The sequence below is a fragment of the Panthera tigris genome, chromosome C1 (genome assembly GCF_018350195.1).
Source record: "Panthera tigris isolate Pti1 chromosome C1, P.tigris_Pti1_mat1.1, whole genome shotgun sequence".
NCBI classification, from domain to species: Eukaryota; Metazoa; Chordata; class Mammalia; order Carnivora; family Felidae; genus Panthera; species Panthera tigris.
This window is the reverse complement of record NC_056667.1, coordinates 54,391,565-54,405,313: the sequence shown is the minus strand read 5'-3', so window position 1 is coordinate 54,405,313 and position 13,749 is coordinate 54,391,565. Positions and strand designations below refer to the sequence as shown.

General features: G+C 40.9%; 1 protein-coding gene across 4 annotated transcripts in view; it reads right to left on the bottom strand.

Annotated features, from left to right (window-relative positions):
* Positions 1 to 3,460: 3,460 nt before the first annotated feature.
* Positions 3,461 to 13,749, bottom strand: part of PDE4B (phosphodiesterase 4B) — a 434,617-nt gene continuing 424,328 nt past the window's right edge. For all 4 annotated transcript variants that reach the window (XM_042997497.1, XM_042997498.1, XM_042997501.1 and 1 more), the window contains 7 exons: positions 13,562 to 13,660; positions 13,261 to 13,425; positions 11,332 to 11,431; positions 9,057 to 9,211; positions 8,823 to 8,945; positions 7,935 to 8,117; positions 3,461 to 4,956 (listed from right to left, as the gene is read on the bottom strand). In XM_042997497.1, coding sequence (XP_042853431.1) covers positions 4,591 to 4,956; positions 7,935 to 8,117; positions 8,823 to 8,945; positions 9,057 to 9,211; positions 11,332 to 11,431; positions 13,261 to 13,425; positions 13,562 to 13,660 — 1,191 coding nt within the window. In that variant the 3' untranslated portion in view covers positions 3,461 to 4,590. The remainder of the gene's footprint in view (positions 4,957 to 7,934; positions 8,118 to 8,822; positions 8,946 to 9,056; positions 9,212 to 11,331; positions 11,432 to 13,260; positions 13,426 to 13,561; positions 13,661 to 13,749) is intronic.

Below are 13,749 nucleotides of genomic sequence, written 5' to 3'. Positions count from 1 at the left end.
CTTTTTAAGGGGTACAGGATGCATTAATGTTGGGTTTATAAAGGGAATTTGCCAGCCTTCCTGCCTTACCTTGATTTCACGGGTTTTAAGGCTCATGATCATTGATTTGATCAATAACTAAGACATGCACTCAGAGAAGTAGCAATGGAATGGTGGGAAAGTCCTGGAATTATCACCCCCCACCTGACAAATGAATAATCCCCATTTTACTGAAACCCAGAGAGTAGGTGACTTGTCTAAGATTGTGTGGCTAGTAAATGGAGGAGTTAGGATTTAAACCCAGGCCACTTGGCTACAGAATCCATGAAATAAACCACCCTTTTTCACTTGAACTCCATTAGGCTTCCTTCAGTGGACTGAGAATTTCCATGACTTCCAACACATGTCACAATAAGCCTGTGGGAAAATACCAAGGGAAGGCCACGCTGTGGAACTCTGACAGTTCATGACTCTATAAATTGGCCTACACATTTTGGTAAGTACTAAGGTATCACCCTCAGCCTTGGCAAAGATGCCATAGTAATTTCTGCTTCGCAGTTGCTCCCTGCAATCAGGAACACTGATATGCCATCATAGATAAGAGAATGGTTACGTTTATTATCTATGTTCTAGAACCAGATGATTAACTTTCTTTTAGGTTTATCTTCATTGTGGTTTTCCTGAGAACATAATTATGATTTTGTGTTCCGCACGGCAGATGGTGAGCAACATAGCCGACTGCAAGCTCCTGGAATGTAGAGCTCTGTGTTACTCATCTCTGATGCCTGGTCTCATCTATGTACCTGACCTGGCATCTGGCCATGGTGGATGCACAGTATCTGAAGATAGTTGCAGTCAAAGAAAGTTGCTATGGCCTGGATGTTTGTGTCTGCCCCTCCCCCCAAATTTATCTGTTGAAATCCTAACTCCCAAAGATGATGGTATTAGGAGGTGAGGACTTTGGGAGGTGCTTAAGTCATGAGGGTGGGGCCCATGGATGGGATTAGTGCCCTTATAATAATAAAAGGGTCCAGAGAGATCTGTAGCCCTCTCTACCAAGTGAAGACACAGCAAGAAGGTAGCGGCTATGATGCAGGAAGGGGGCCCTTACCAGAACCTAACTATGCTGGCACCTTAATCTCTGACCAGCCTCCAGACTGTGAGAAATAAACTTCTGTTGTTCATTCACCCAGTCTGTGGTGCTTTATTATAGCACCTTGAACAGACTGACAAAAAGCTTTAGCCACAAGCATGGCCCTCTCTTCAGGAGCAGTGGCTCTCTACTTAGATTGCATATTATGATTACCTGGGAGAATCAGAAAAATCTGGTGCCCAGGCTGTACTCAAGACCAGTTCAAACAGAATCTGGGAGTGTGGGTGAGGCCCAAACATTAATAGTAAAAAAAAAAAAAAAAAGTATTCCCCAAGTGATTCTCATTTACAGCAAGGATTAAAACCCATTTCTCTGTAGAAAACATGCCTGTGCATATTTATAAATATTTATAGCTATAAACATTATAAAAGTCACACCTGTGACTATGCTAACCGATTCACTTTGCCACTTAATCTGTAAGAGCTCAGAGATGATGGCGATGGAATCAGAAATCAGGGATGGTAGCTAAGTGCTATGCACATTAGCTCTGCAACCTGGCAGACTGGTTCTGCAATGTTGGCGTGTCTTGTCTTTGTAAAGAAATTCACTAATTTCAGGTTATTGAGTGGAATGTTTCTAGACAGATCCATTTACTTGTTCACAAGCCAGTTCCCTGTGGTTAAAATATTATGCGTTATCCACTGATTCTTATTTGTGGCCTTCCTTACCATACACACACACACACACACACACACACATACTTCTTAGGATAAATTTTTTAAATGTTTATTTATTTTTGAAAGACGGTGGGGGGGGGCATGACCAGGGGAGGGGCAGAGAGAGAAGGAGACACAGAATCCGAAGCAGGCTCCAGGCTCTGAGCTGTCAGCACAGAGCTGGACACAGGGCTTGAATCCACAAGCCATGAGATCATGACCTAAGCCGAAGTCAGACGCTTAACCAACTGAGCCACCCAGGCATCCCAGGGTAAAATTTTTTTAAAGCTGATTTAAAAATTTCAACAAAGTGTTTACATATTTTGCCTATGCTATTTATATAGCTCTTTCCATAAAGAAAAACATAACCATATGATCAATAGGAGACTCCATGAATGGTCGAAAAGACCACTGAGAGTCAACAAGTACTCTGTCAATGGTGCTTGAAGAGGACTATTTGGACCTCAGATTCTTCGTCAAATGAATCAGTGGGACCATCTGAAGACATGAAGCTAATGTTCTCTGGTTCTATGATTCATTTTTCTGGAGGACCCAGCCAAGCTGGAGAGTCCCTTTATTCATCTAGTGGATTAAACTCTTCAGATTCTTAAAGTGGTTTTCTTTACCACCTCCCTTCCCGCATCATTGAGCTGCATGGATATTTGCTAAGAAAACGTGAAACGTTCCAAGCTAGGGGACTTTTTGGACACAGATTCTGAAACTTCAGTTGCGGGGTTGGCCAGGCAAAGTAGTTGGTTTTCTTCGTGGGGTATGGTAGGAGAGAAGAGAAAAAAAGATCTGCTTTTAATAGGTCAGAACTAACCACAAAATAATTGGGCCTATAGTCTAATCTAATCATGCTTTTGTTTATTCACTTTCATATAAAAGTCTCTTACGAATGCATTTGAGCACAATATATAATAATAATAATAATACTATTATAACATACATTGTGAGAAACTTTTGAAAACAATAAAATGTCCACCTGAAATAATGCAGTGTTCATAGACATACAAACCCATCGGTCATGCACGTTTGTGCCATTTCTTTAACTAGTGAGTTACAATGCTGAACTGAAAGCATGAAATATATTTTACACACGGAGACTGAAGTCAGTATGAGGCCTAACAAGTGTTATCGGAAGCTTCACATTTGCATAATTTACTACATCAGTTCACATTTTATTATAAAATTCACATTGTTTTATTGTGTTTTTTTGTAATTAATGGGAACATGACATTCCTGCTTAATGGCAGGCAAGAGGCTTTCAAAGTCAGTAGTTTGGGAACACTCAGAAGAACCACCTGCGAGCAAATGTAGTGTTACTGCTTAAACCAAAGCCACAATTATAGTAGAACCCAGTTATAACCCAATTCATGCATACACAGATTTGGATAGAACATGGGTGAAAACTACATCCCATTGCCCCCTACCCCTATCAAACTATACAAAAGTAAAAGCTCAGTATAAACCATTTAGTATCTAATGTGAGAATCCTGTTTCCAAAACTGGTTCACAAAGGGGTTGTGCAGTATTAGCAACTCAGATGGGGAAGAGGGCAGACCTTCTGAATAAAAGCCCACGAATGTCCTCACTGGGGAAGGGGTCGTATGTCTCTCTTAAGCGATGTCCAGGTTATATAATACACAATACAAAAACGTGACAAGAAAAGTCGCAACTCTTAGGCAGAGTTTTCTACACAAATGTAACACCACCATTGGCAGGCAATGTTAGATATATAAATTAATAACTTACAAAACATTACATTATATACATTAAGTAATAAATATACTGTTATAAACAGAAATGGAGGTGTTAGCGCAGAAGGCAGTGCAAGAGAAAGACGGCAGCATCCAATTGAAAACAGGGTAACTGGGTGGAGACTGATGGGGGGAGGGGATAGGATGGGGACCGTGCAGCACCCAGCGGCCCAGGGGTTCAGGACACAACATGGTGCGCTGCCTAACGGAGCTGAATTTTACACAGACTGTTACTGTGAACAACACAATTACCCTTTCCTACCTCTTAGTTTGCTCACTTTATTCTGTTTGCAGCACAAGAAGTGAAGTTCTAAGAGGAGAAAAAATACTGCTGTAAGCAGGCAAACAGAGATAAGTTATACGGGCAACCGTCAAGCTGAATGGGACAATAAGGGAAGGAAGTAGAATGTGGTTAGAAGCGTGTCCTTTCTATTTGCAAAAGTAACTGTAGGAAAGTGAAAGATATTGCCCAAGAAAGAAGGAAGACCATTTGCTTTCCTTTTTTTTTTTTTTTTTCCCAGAAAGAGTCAAAAAAGTTTATGTCCACTTTGAACGCTTATCTGTGTAGAAGTTGATACTAAACCCTAGGTATTCAACAGGCATTTTAAAGACGTGAAAATGTTTTACAAAAAAGGCACACAGGTTGGCAGACAAGGGGACAGGTGAGCAGATTTATAAATGAAGTTATTAATCAGTCAGTTCAGTCACTAGAGGGGACAGATTCCCAAAACTTAGTGCAGAAAAATCTCTCAGTTTTGTGTCTTCTATTTTCAAGCCATTTACTCAGGATCTGATCTTGGCCTCCAGTACCAGATAAAGCTTCAGCTCTCCACTAAGCTTGCAGGCAAGGCAAGTCAGCCGTGGAATTTTCTGAACTGCTATCTGCTTCATGGTCTCGCGTTCTGGCTCCAAACTCAAGTAACTGGAAAGGCCACATGGCCCTTGTCCCGTGCAGGCCCAGGCCCCCGTGATGGGCTGGCCCTACCATACAGCTGGCATGCTTGTCAAAGGTGGAATGTTCATCTCCACACGGAGAAGGCAATTATGTGTCGATAGGGGACTTGTCTTCTGTCACAATGTCTACATCAGTCCCTCCTAGTGAATCCCTATGTTCAGGATCGATCACGCAAAGTGTCTTTGTGCTGCTGAAATAGTCGTGACCCTCTCCCTCTTTTTCAGGGCCTTCGGAATCCTCCTCTTCAAGGGTCAGTTCAAACTGAAACTTCTCCATCAGACCCTGACAGTCTCTGTTCTGCTCGTCCAGTGGTGGGGAGGGACTCTGCGGTATCATGCTCTGATACCAGTTTCTATTATCTTCTAACGTATCCAGAATGTCCTGGGCATCAGGCTGCACCAGATCTGCCCAGGTCTCCCAGAGTGGATGGACAATGTAGTCAATGAAACCAACCTGGAAGAAAACAAAGTTACACCCCAGTTATTGTGATGGACTCTTGAAAACCTAACAAACTATCCTGGTTTCTAGGTAAAGAAAGAGCCACAACAACCCAAGGGGGATCAATAATAATGGATTCTGTATTTCAGTATATACTACATGATACACCCTCCCCTGGATCTAATATCCAAGTTATCGCTCTTAAGTCCACAGAGGAAGTACTGTTACCCGCAGTTTACAAAGGAGGAAACTAACACTCATTGAGATGAAATATCTTGTCAGAGATCACAGAGCCTGGAGGAGCTGGAACTTAGCTTAAGCAGTGGAGCTGGAACTTAGGCCCAGTTTTGTCTGATCCCAGAGCCTGTGTTTGTCTCACTGTAACTGACTACTTTTCCTTTCACGTGTGCCAGATAAGAAGTCTGGATGTAACCCTGACTGGGAATGACTTTGTCACTACTTGGATTCTGTGAGTCATTCCACAAAGAAGGAAGCTCCAGGTCTAATGAGTTCTGACTCGACATTCTTTTCCTGATAAATTTAAAATATGCCGCTATTCCAAAAGGAAGGGGAGACAGCCCCTGACTGCTCTGAAATTTCTCGGAGTGGAAGGCTCTTGTTTGTAGACGAGTATGGTAAAACATCTGAAGATACTTCAAGACCCTAAACAAACAAAGATCCCCTCTGTGGACATGTCTGCAATTGTCTTAGATCCCACAGGGTATAGTCACTTCCATCAGGAGAAAGGAGGGAAAATAAAAACAATTAAGCAGTTCCTTTGCTAGTGTTCCTGTGAATAAATATGAGGCTATGGCTCTGTTATGGTTTACACAGGGGCTATGCATCCTGCATGAGCTGGCTCAGTGGCCTTATGCTGACCTCTCCATTGTCGGACAAACAGGAAACACTGGGGGTGGGGGCAGGTTGTGAGAAAGAATAGGCACAAGTTGAATGAGGGAATGGAATTCCCCTGTCCTGGTCTGGGGAACTGGAGAGATGCTGGGTCCAGATTCTGAGGTAAATGAGCAAGAGCAACTTCTACGTGCCCATGGGACACGATATAGCTATCTTTCCACACTATTGGAAACCTTTCCTTTAACAGCATTCTGTTTTTTGGCAAATCATCTCATAGATCAAAGTTCCTATGTGACTCTTTTGTATCTATATGTACCTATTATTTATATCTATCAACTTTTATCTATCTATCTATCTATCTATCTATCTATCTACCTATCTATCTATCTATCATTATCTATCATCTATCTATCGACCTATCTATCTCCTCCTCCTCCCTGGTGCTTCCCTAATCTTAACATAACTCACACCAAAGTTGGGACATCTCTGATCTGCATTAGTTACGTGAACTTGTGTGCAGATGATTCAGTTATTTCTCTTGCTTCCACTCACTCCCTTTTCCTCCCTTTTACTTCATTATATGTATTTAATGAATTTTAGAGACTATTTTCAAGGTGTTTTCCAGGGACCTGAAAAAATAAGCTCAAGGCAATGGAGAAAATGGAATCAGCTAAATGCAGTGCAGTCATTTCCTTTCTTCATTTGTTTTGCTTCTGCTAAATGATTGCCACTTTTTTTGAAAGCTAGCCTCTAGCCACTTATTTCCTAGGCCCTGGGTCGGAGAGAGCTCTACAAATCCCAAGAGCACCTAGTCAAGGGCTTTATTGCCAGACTACTCAGACAATGCTTGCTAGAGCTCATCTGCGGGAAACACCAGAGTGGGCCTTGATGTCATGGCAACAGGGAGACCTGTCTACAGTGATGGAGAGTAAAGAGTTCTGGGCGGAGGGTAGCTGGGTCACTAAAGAGCTGGTGAAATGAGCCAGGGGACAGCTTCTCCACCTGATACACTGGGAAAATAGCTGCTCTATCTCACAAAGCTGTTTGGAGGTTCAAATAGGACCACGTAGGGGGAAATGTGTAGAAAATCACATAGAACACCATAAAAATATAAAACACCACTGTTGATAATAAACAGGCATTATTCTAGTTAATTAACTCATTATTCTAATTAAGGCTTTAGGGGATTTGAGTTGGCCCTGATAAGTTAATATTATCGTGCATTTTTAGAGTATATTAGCCTTTTAGAGCATGTTAAACTCATTTGACTGGGTTTCTTTAAGAAACAGCAAAATAATAATTACAAGGGAACTCTGCATCGATATTACCAGTATGTGTAAATTGGGGGGTGGCAGATAGTGGGGAAAGAGGATACACACTAACAAAAAGCCCTCCTAATGTTTTTGTGATAAAGACCTTGAATAGCCTATAGACCCATTCTCAAACATGACTACCTTGCTCAGGTCATTTGTTGCTCTGAAAAACACAACATTTCAGCAGGTCCTGAAGCCTTTGTGGGGATATCGATACTTCTGGTGCTATACACTCTGCAGCTAGAGGTATCTGAGGCATTTCTGCATCCTCTAGACTCCAGCATATTGTCCCTACTCCTTAGCACATAGGGAATCTGTAGCTCTGGACACGATCAGAAGATGTCATCATGTTCTCAGATGTGGAGAAGCAACCTTGGAAGGGGACACAGGACAGGGCGTCGACTGTGAGGTAGAAGAGGTGTGTAGAATGAAATCCACACTTGACAGTGCACTTGATTATGGAGGGGCAGCAGACCCAGGGTGGGGGAAGCAAGGATGAAGGGTAGAGCTCTTAGATAAGGACAGGGGCAAGAGAAATCTGGAGAGATGGGTGTGGGGAGGTAGTAGCTCTGAGTAGCTCTGAGTTCAGGTCATAGACAACTCCCTAAACTGCTTGAGGATACACAGACCACACTTTGACGGGTTTCTGAGGACTGCTTTGTTTCCACCCTGTGAAACTGAGTATAATGGAGAAGGCAAATGAGTCACGAGTAAAATGGAACTAAATGGGTAGTTGCTTCCTTATAGCTTCAGGAATTTGATAGAACCTTCCAGTTCTACAACCTGCAGAGCTCACAGAAACTTCGAAAATTGCATATTAGATACCTGGGATTTTTCCACAGAAGCTGTGTGCTTATCACACATTGGGCTGATCTCCATTCCCCTCTCCCGCTCTTTGTCTCCCTGCTGGAAGAACTCCTCCATGATGCGGTCTGTCCACTGCCGATATAATTCCAAGGACTTGGTGGGGTTGCTTAGGTCTGCACAGTGTACCATGTTGCGAAGGACCTGAAATCATCAAGTTTTAGAAATCCCAGAAAATCAGGTGTAAATACTACCAGAACATCTCGTTCCTCTTGTACGAGTACACTTGGTACCCAACCCAAGAACACTGTAGTTGCCTTATAATTGTGGTGAGTACACCAAAAAAGCAGTCCTACAATGGTGCTGGCCAGACTTGGTTATTTACCATCACAGGAGTCCCGAAAGGGAAAATGTGTGTTTTCTCAGACTGATAGTCATTGAATGTAAAAACTGGAAGGGACATTAGAGGTCAAATGCTGCCATCATTTCCCTTCCCCAGTTTGGAAAAAATGCGAAGAATTACTCAAAAGTAGATGTCTTCATATTTTCCACTTGTGGAAAGAGACCAGCTGATGGCAGTTTGTATAATCAAAACAGACCTAACAATCTTCAAGTCAATGGGATTTATATCCAAACACGAGCTTTTGGGCCCAGCAGTCACGTATCCCCTATTACAAATGAATTTTGCCATTTATTTTTAGAACTAAGAAATTCAATAAATAGCGTTATGTTTTTCTTCATAAATTAGAGGATACGCTTGAATGTCCATTTTCCTTGTTCTTAAAGTAAGTCCAAGTTGCAATAATAACCAGATATGCGACTAACTGAACGGACGTTTGGTTTCATTTTTTAATTGTTCAATTTAGTTTGGTTTGGCTTTGTGTTAAATCAAAGGCTTTCATCAAATACCTGTATACGATCCGTGTAGTTGTCCAGGAGAAGAACACCTGAACTTGTAACTTTCTTTGTTTCCACCATTGTTTTCAGGTCTGCCAGCAGGCTCATATGTTTGGACATATCAGTTGCTAACACCTAGGGTAGAAATAAAATGAAACTCTCAATAAACTTAGTTCATGGAAGAGAATGGAGTTTCTTGTCCTTGGCAGGGAAAAGTAAGTGAGGGATGTAGAAAGGAAGTCTTACCATGTCGATAACCATTTTCCTGAGTGTCTGGCGTTGCTTCTTGGTGAGATTCTGGAAGATATCACAGTGTTCTTCTTGCAGCAGTTTGAAACCCACGGCAAGGTGATGGTTTTCCAACACAGATTCATCATTATACATCAAAGCAAGTTCTGAATCTAATAAACAAGGAAAAAGGATGACTTAAGAACAAAGGGGTATAATTCCAATGTTGGCATTACTTCAGTGTGAAATCAGATTTAGTTCTCTCCAAGTGTTAGGAACCAAGATTCACATGTCATTTCTCATCAGAGACACAGTTTCCTCCTCCAAAAGGTAGTAGCCCATTCCCAAGCAAATCATGCTTGTCATAGATATTGGTGCATAAGCTTTCTCTTTGACTAAAATTCATGGTATTTTAAAATTCTTTTTCTCCTTCTTCACTCCAGATGAAGAATTCAACATTAGGTAAGGGCATATTTTTATCTCAGTTTGTAGTTTCCTTTATGTCTTCACACACTTTTTTGCTTTGGAAAAGAATAAACTGAATGCTACTAAACTTTATCAAATGCATTAGGATTTTCAAACTATCTCACTTTCTTGTAGGTTCCGCAGTTCTGTCAATTGTGAGTTTTTGATTTTCAAAGATGTTAATAGTGTGAGTGTGGAATTTTGTTTTATCCAAATAACTTAGCTTTTTTGGAACTTTCTACAAACATGGTAACAAAACATTAATAATTTTCAAGAACAATTTTGATGTCAGATTTTCTGTCCTCTGGCCCTATATCTCAGAAATGGCAAGATCTGCAATACCTAAACTATAGCTTCCAGCCTGCCTTTCATGCAGAAGAGTCATAGACATCTTTCATTAGGCAGAGACATGGTCTGCACTGGAGAATATGGTCAACAAATTCTGAAAGGAACATTTTCTCTTAATAAATAATAATAGCCAAGTGATGGCAATAGGTTCCTAATTGCAGATGTGGTCACTCATATACCATTGCTTTAACTGTGTGCTTTGCCTGACAGTCTCAGAATGGATGGTAGGATATATGAGGTCATTTTAGCATTTCTGCCCTGTTTACCCTGTGATCAATCCCAGATCTGCAAACTGGTTTTGTGGGCTCTAGTGTTGTAGGTGGCTGTAACAGAAATACCACTTTTCTGTGTGAAGCTAACTGGCCCGTATATGGTTTGATTTGTGACACCACATTATGTCAGCTGATACAATCCAGCAGCCAGGTAGTTGCCCAAAGTTTATATTCTTTCAGTAGAAGAACAAGGTTAAATAAAGAATCTACCCTACACCTAGATTATACAGATATTCTGATAAAGTAGGACAGAGACTCTTACATAGTAAGTAGCTCAAACATTCCTATAAAACCATCAACACTTGATGTTAATTATGACCACAACTAGATAACCAATATTCTCAGAAGAAAAAGTACTTGCATTTTTAGCATTTAGAAACAGTGCGCTAGCTGAGAAAATTCATGGATTTTATTTTTTAGGATTTATTTATTTATTTTGAGAGAGGGTTCAAGCATGAGCAGGGGAGGGGCAGAGAGAGAGGGAGAGAGAATCCCAAGCAGGCACTGCACTGTCAGCACAGAGCCCTACATGGGGCTCGATCTCATGAACCGTGAGATCATGACCTGAGCTGAAATCAAGAGTTGGACACTTAACTGACCAATCCACCCAAGTGCCCCAAATTCATGGATTTTCACTGCCATGGATACTAAGTATTTTCAGCATGACAAAAGCACTGAGTACAGCTTGAGGTCCTAAGGCTGGACCAGCCTTAAATGTCACTGGGGTCATCTTCACTACTACAAACCAAGCATTCCAGTGCTTCCTTTTAGTTTTATTTCTGTTTAGAGGTTCCCATGCTCAGACACAATATTTGGGCCTGCTTCCTCAGTAGAGAGGGACGCTAGTGGGTCACCATATTCTATGTGAGAGCCCTGCATAACACTGAAAATCATTATCACATTATCCCCAAGCCTTTCCTTGTCCTTACTGAATAATTCCACATCTGTTACTCTTTCCTCACATATATTTTCCAAATGTTGAGTACTTTTTATGGCTCCCCTCTGACCCTTTCCAAGTTCTCCACGCAGCTCAAATATTGTGTTGCCGGACTGGACACAGTACCCAGGAAAGGTCTGACTGGCTTGAGTGGAATGGAGGATCACCTCATTATTACCCTTATTGTCATCCATAATGAAAACATTAGGGGGAAAAATGAAGCAATGAATCATACAATCATCTCAAGTGACTGTTCTAGTAGTGAACTCACTTGTGTTGATGAGAAACTGGTTGGAGACTCCAGGGTGATCAACATCATGGATAGCAGCTGCAAAAATGGCGGCCAGAATTTCCAAATCTGTGAAGACAGCCTGCAGAGCGAAACGAGCACATTTAACTCCGTATCCCATTGGCCTGTATCCTGCCTATTCAGCTTCATATTAAAGTATGCATTTCACTCTTGCTGGGAGGACTGTCTGCTGATTTATGTAATGTCTCAATACATTAAATAAATGTAGATTCTATCCATCATCATGTGAAAGGAAAAATGGCTGAAGCCCATACCCACATCAAGCCTGTAGGAAGGCCTTAGCACCATGCTTCAGATGGGGTCTGATGTTTGTTTCTTGGATAAGTGGTAGGGCAGAATGGCGCTTATGTAACACAAGCACACAGAAGTCAAAGAAGCAAGTCAGACTGGCTCTGCTCTGACATATAACAACCTTCATATTTTTAGGCTCAGTAACTTACAGAAGAAAGGCTAAATTCTAAGCTCATAAGATTGGCAATAAGTTATTTCCCAAAGCTAAATTTGTAGTGAGATCAGATGCTTTCATATATTCACTCATTCTTCCATCCGTTCCTTCAATTCTTATCCAGTAATTGTTTACTACGGGCAAGATCTGAGAACATTTTAAGAAGTAAAACTGAATGCCCCACTGCTCTACTCCTTCTTGCCATGTTTTGAAGCCTCCTCCGCCCTGACTTGTACACAATAATTTAAACCTACTATTTGTGTAGGTATATATTCCTTCTGACTAAATGGTCTTTCTCTGGCTGAAATATCTTTCCTCATCCTCTGTGATTACTTAAATCTTCTGATCCTACAAATGCCAGCTCAGCTTCCACCTCTTCCATGAAGACTAATTGCTCAAAGACCCACTGAGCTCTTCCTTCTCTAAACATGTGTGGTCCCTGTGGTCAATTTCTGGCTACACAATAGATATCCTATCAATAACAGTGGGTAGTTGATAAACGTGTTGGCCCACTCTATAATCCTTATACAGAACATAAAAATAATACTGTTTCTCTCCTTTAGGGGATAAAACAATCTTAGCTCTATGTCACTTCCCCAAGTTTTCTTGGATTTCTTTTCTCAGGAAATATGGAACCCAAGCAATAGACTTGTAGTCAGTTTCATCTTTCTTTACCTTCCAAACCGAATCTGTCAAGGTAGGTAGGGCTGGACAGGGGTTGGCAAGTCCCCTCCTGCATTGAGCCTGCACAGTTTAGAGGTATCTGACTACCATTGCTGTTTGTCAAGGAAGATCATGGTCTGCTGGGCACATTGCTGCTAATGTTGGGGGTATGAAAATGCATTAATCTACGAAGAAAGGAGCCACAGCCACTGTCTAGCAAGATGTCTAGCAAAAGGGAACACTGGTACTCTTTGCTTCAGCATTATTAAATCCTTACTTCTAGATATTCAGTTACTTTTTCTTCAAAAAGCTCATAGAATTGCCTTTATGAATTCTTAGGAGGATAAGTCTGTGGATGCTTATACCTAACAGGAACAATGTAGGACATTTTATATTATATTTCTGTGTTATCTCTCACAGTGCTTGGGATGGTGTGGGCAATTCAGATCAGTACATGCATGTTAGGGATATACTACATACTAGATGATGAACTGGACACTTATCAGATACCGGAGATACAATAAAAAATAAAGCACCCTGTTAATTGCTTAACAATTAAATAATTTTTCAGTTGTGAGAGATGTAAAGAGAGGGTTACGCTGATATTGGGAAGCAGAGTAGAAATGCCTTTCGCTGTTATTAGTAACCCAATTAATAGATGTTATACATAATAAAGAACCAGTTCAAGCAGGTGCAATTATTTCTGTAAATATATTACATGTTGGATAGCTTGTATTTTAAAGAGGATGGGCAGTTATGCAAAACAGATCACAACTACTCACATCTAATGCTGGCGTAGAAAGAAGAACATGGGTTGACTGGGCTACATCAGCAGCATGTAGGCTGTTATGATACGCCACATCAGAATGGTAATGGTCTTCTAAAGTCATCATGTAGGTTACAAATGTATCAGATGAGATTTTGAATGTCTTTAGGAGGTCTCTTTCCTATGTAGTAAAATGGATTAGAAAATAAATAAGTGGATGTCCAAAAATGAAGAAAAGTCAAAGTAAACTGGGATGGAAAAAAAAATCATTAAGAGCCATCTAATTGAATAAGCAATACTCTCTCCTTTTTACTCACCTGGAATATGGCATACATGATGCATGTGAGGGGCCTATTGTGTGAATATCCAGCCACATTGAAGATGTTAAGGCCCCATTTGTTCAGATCTTCCAGCTCCTATGATCAAAATTAGAGGAATTTAGGAATAAGTACAGTTTTATCAGCATATGTCATTATTTTTATTTAGTTTTTGGACAATGGTTGGC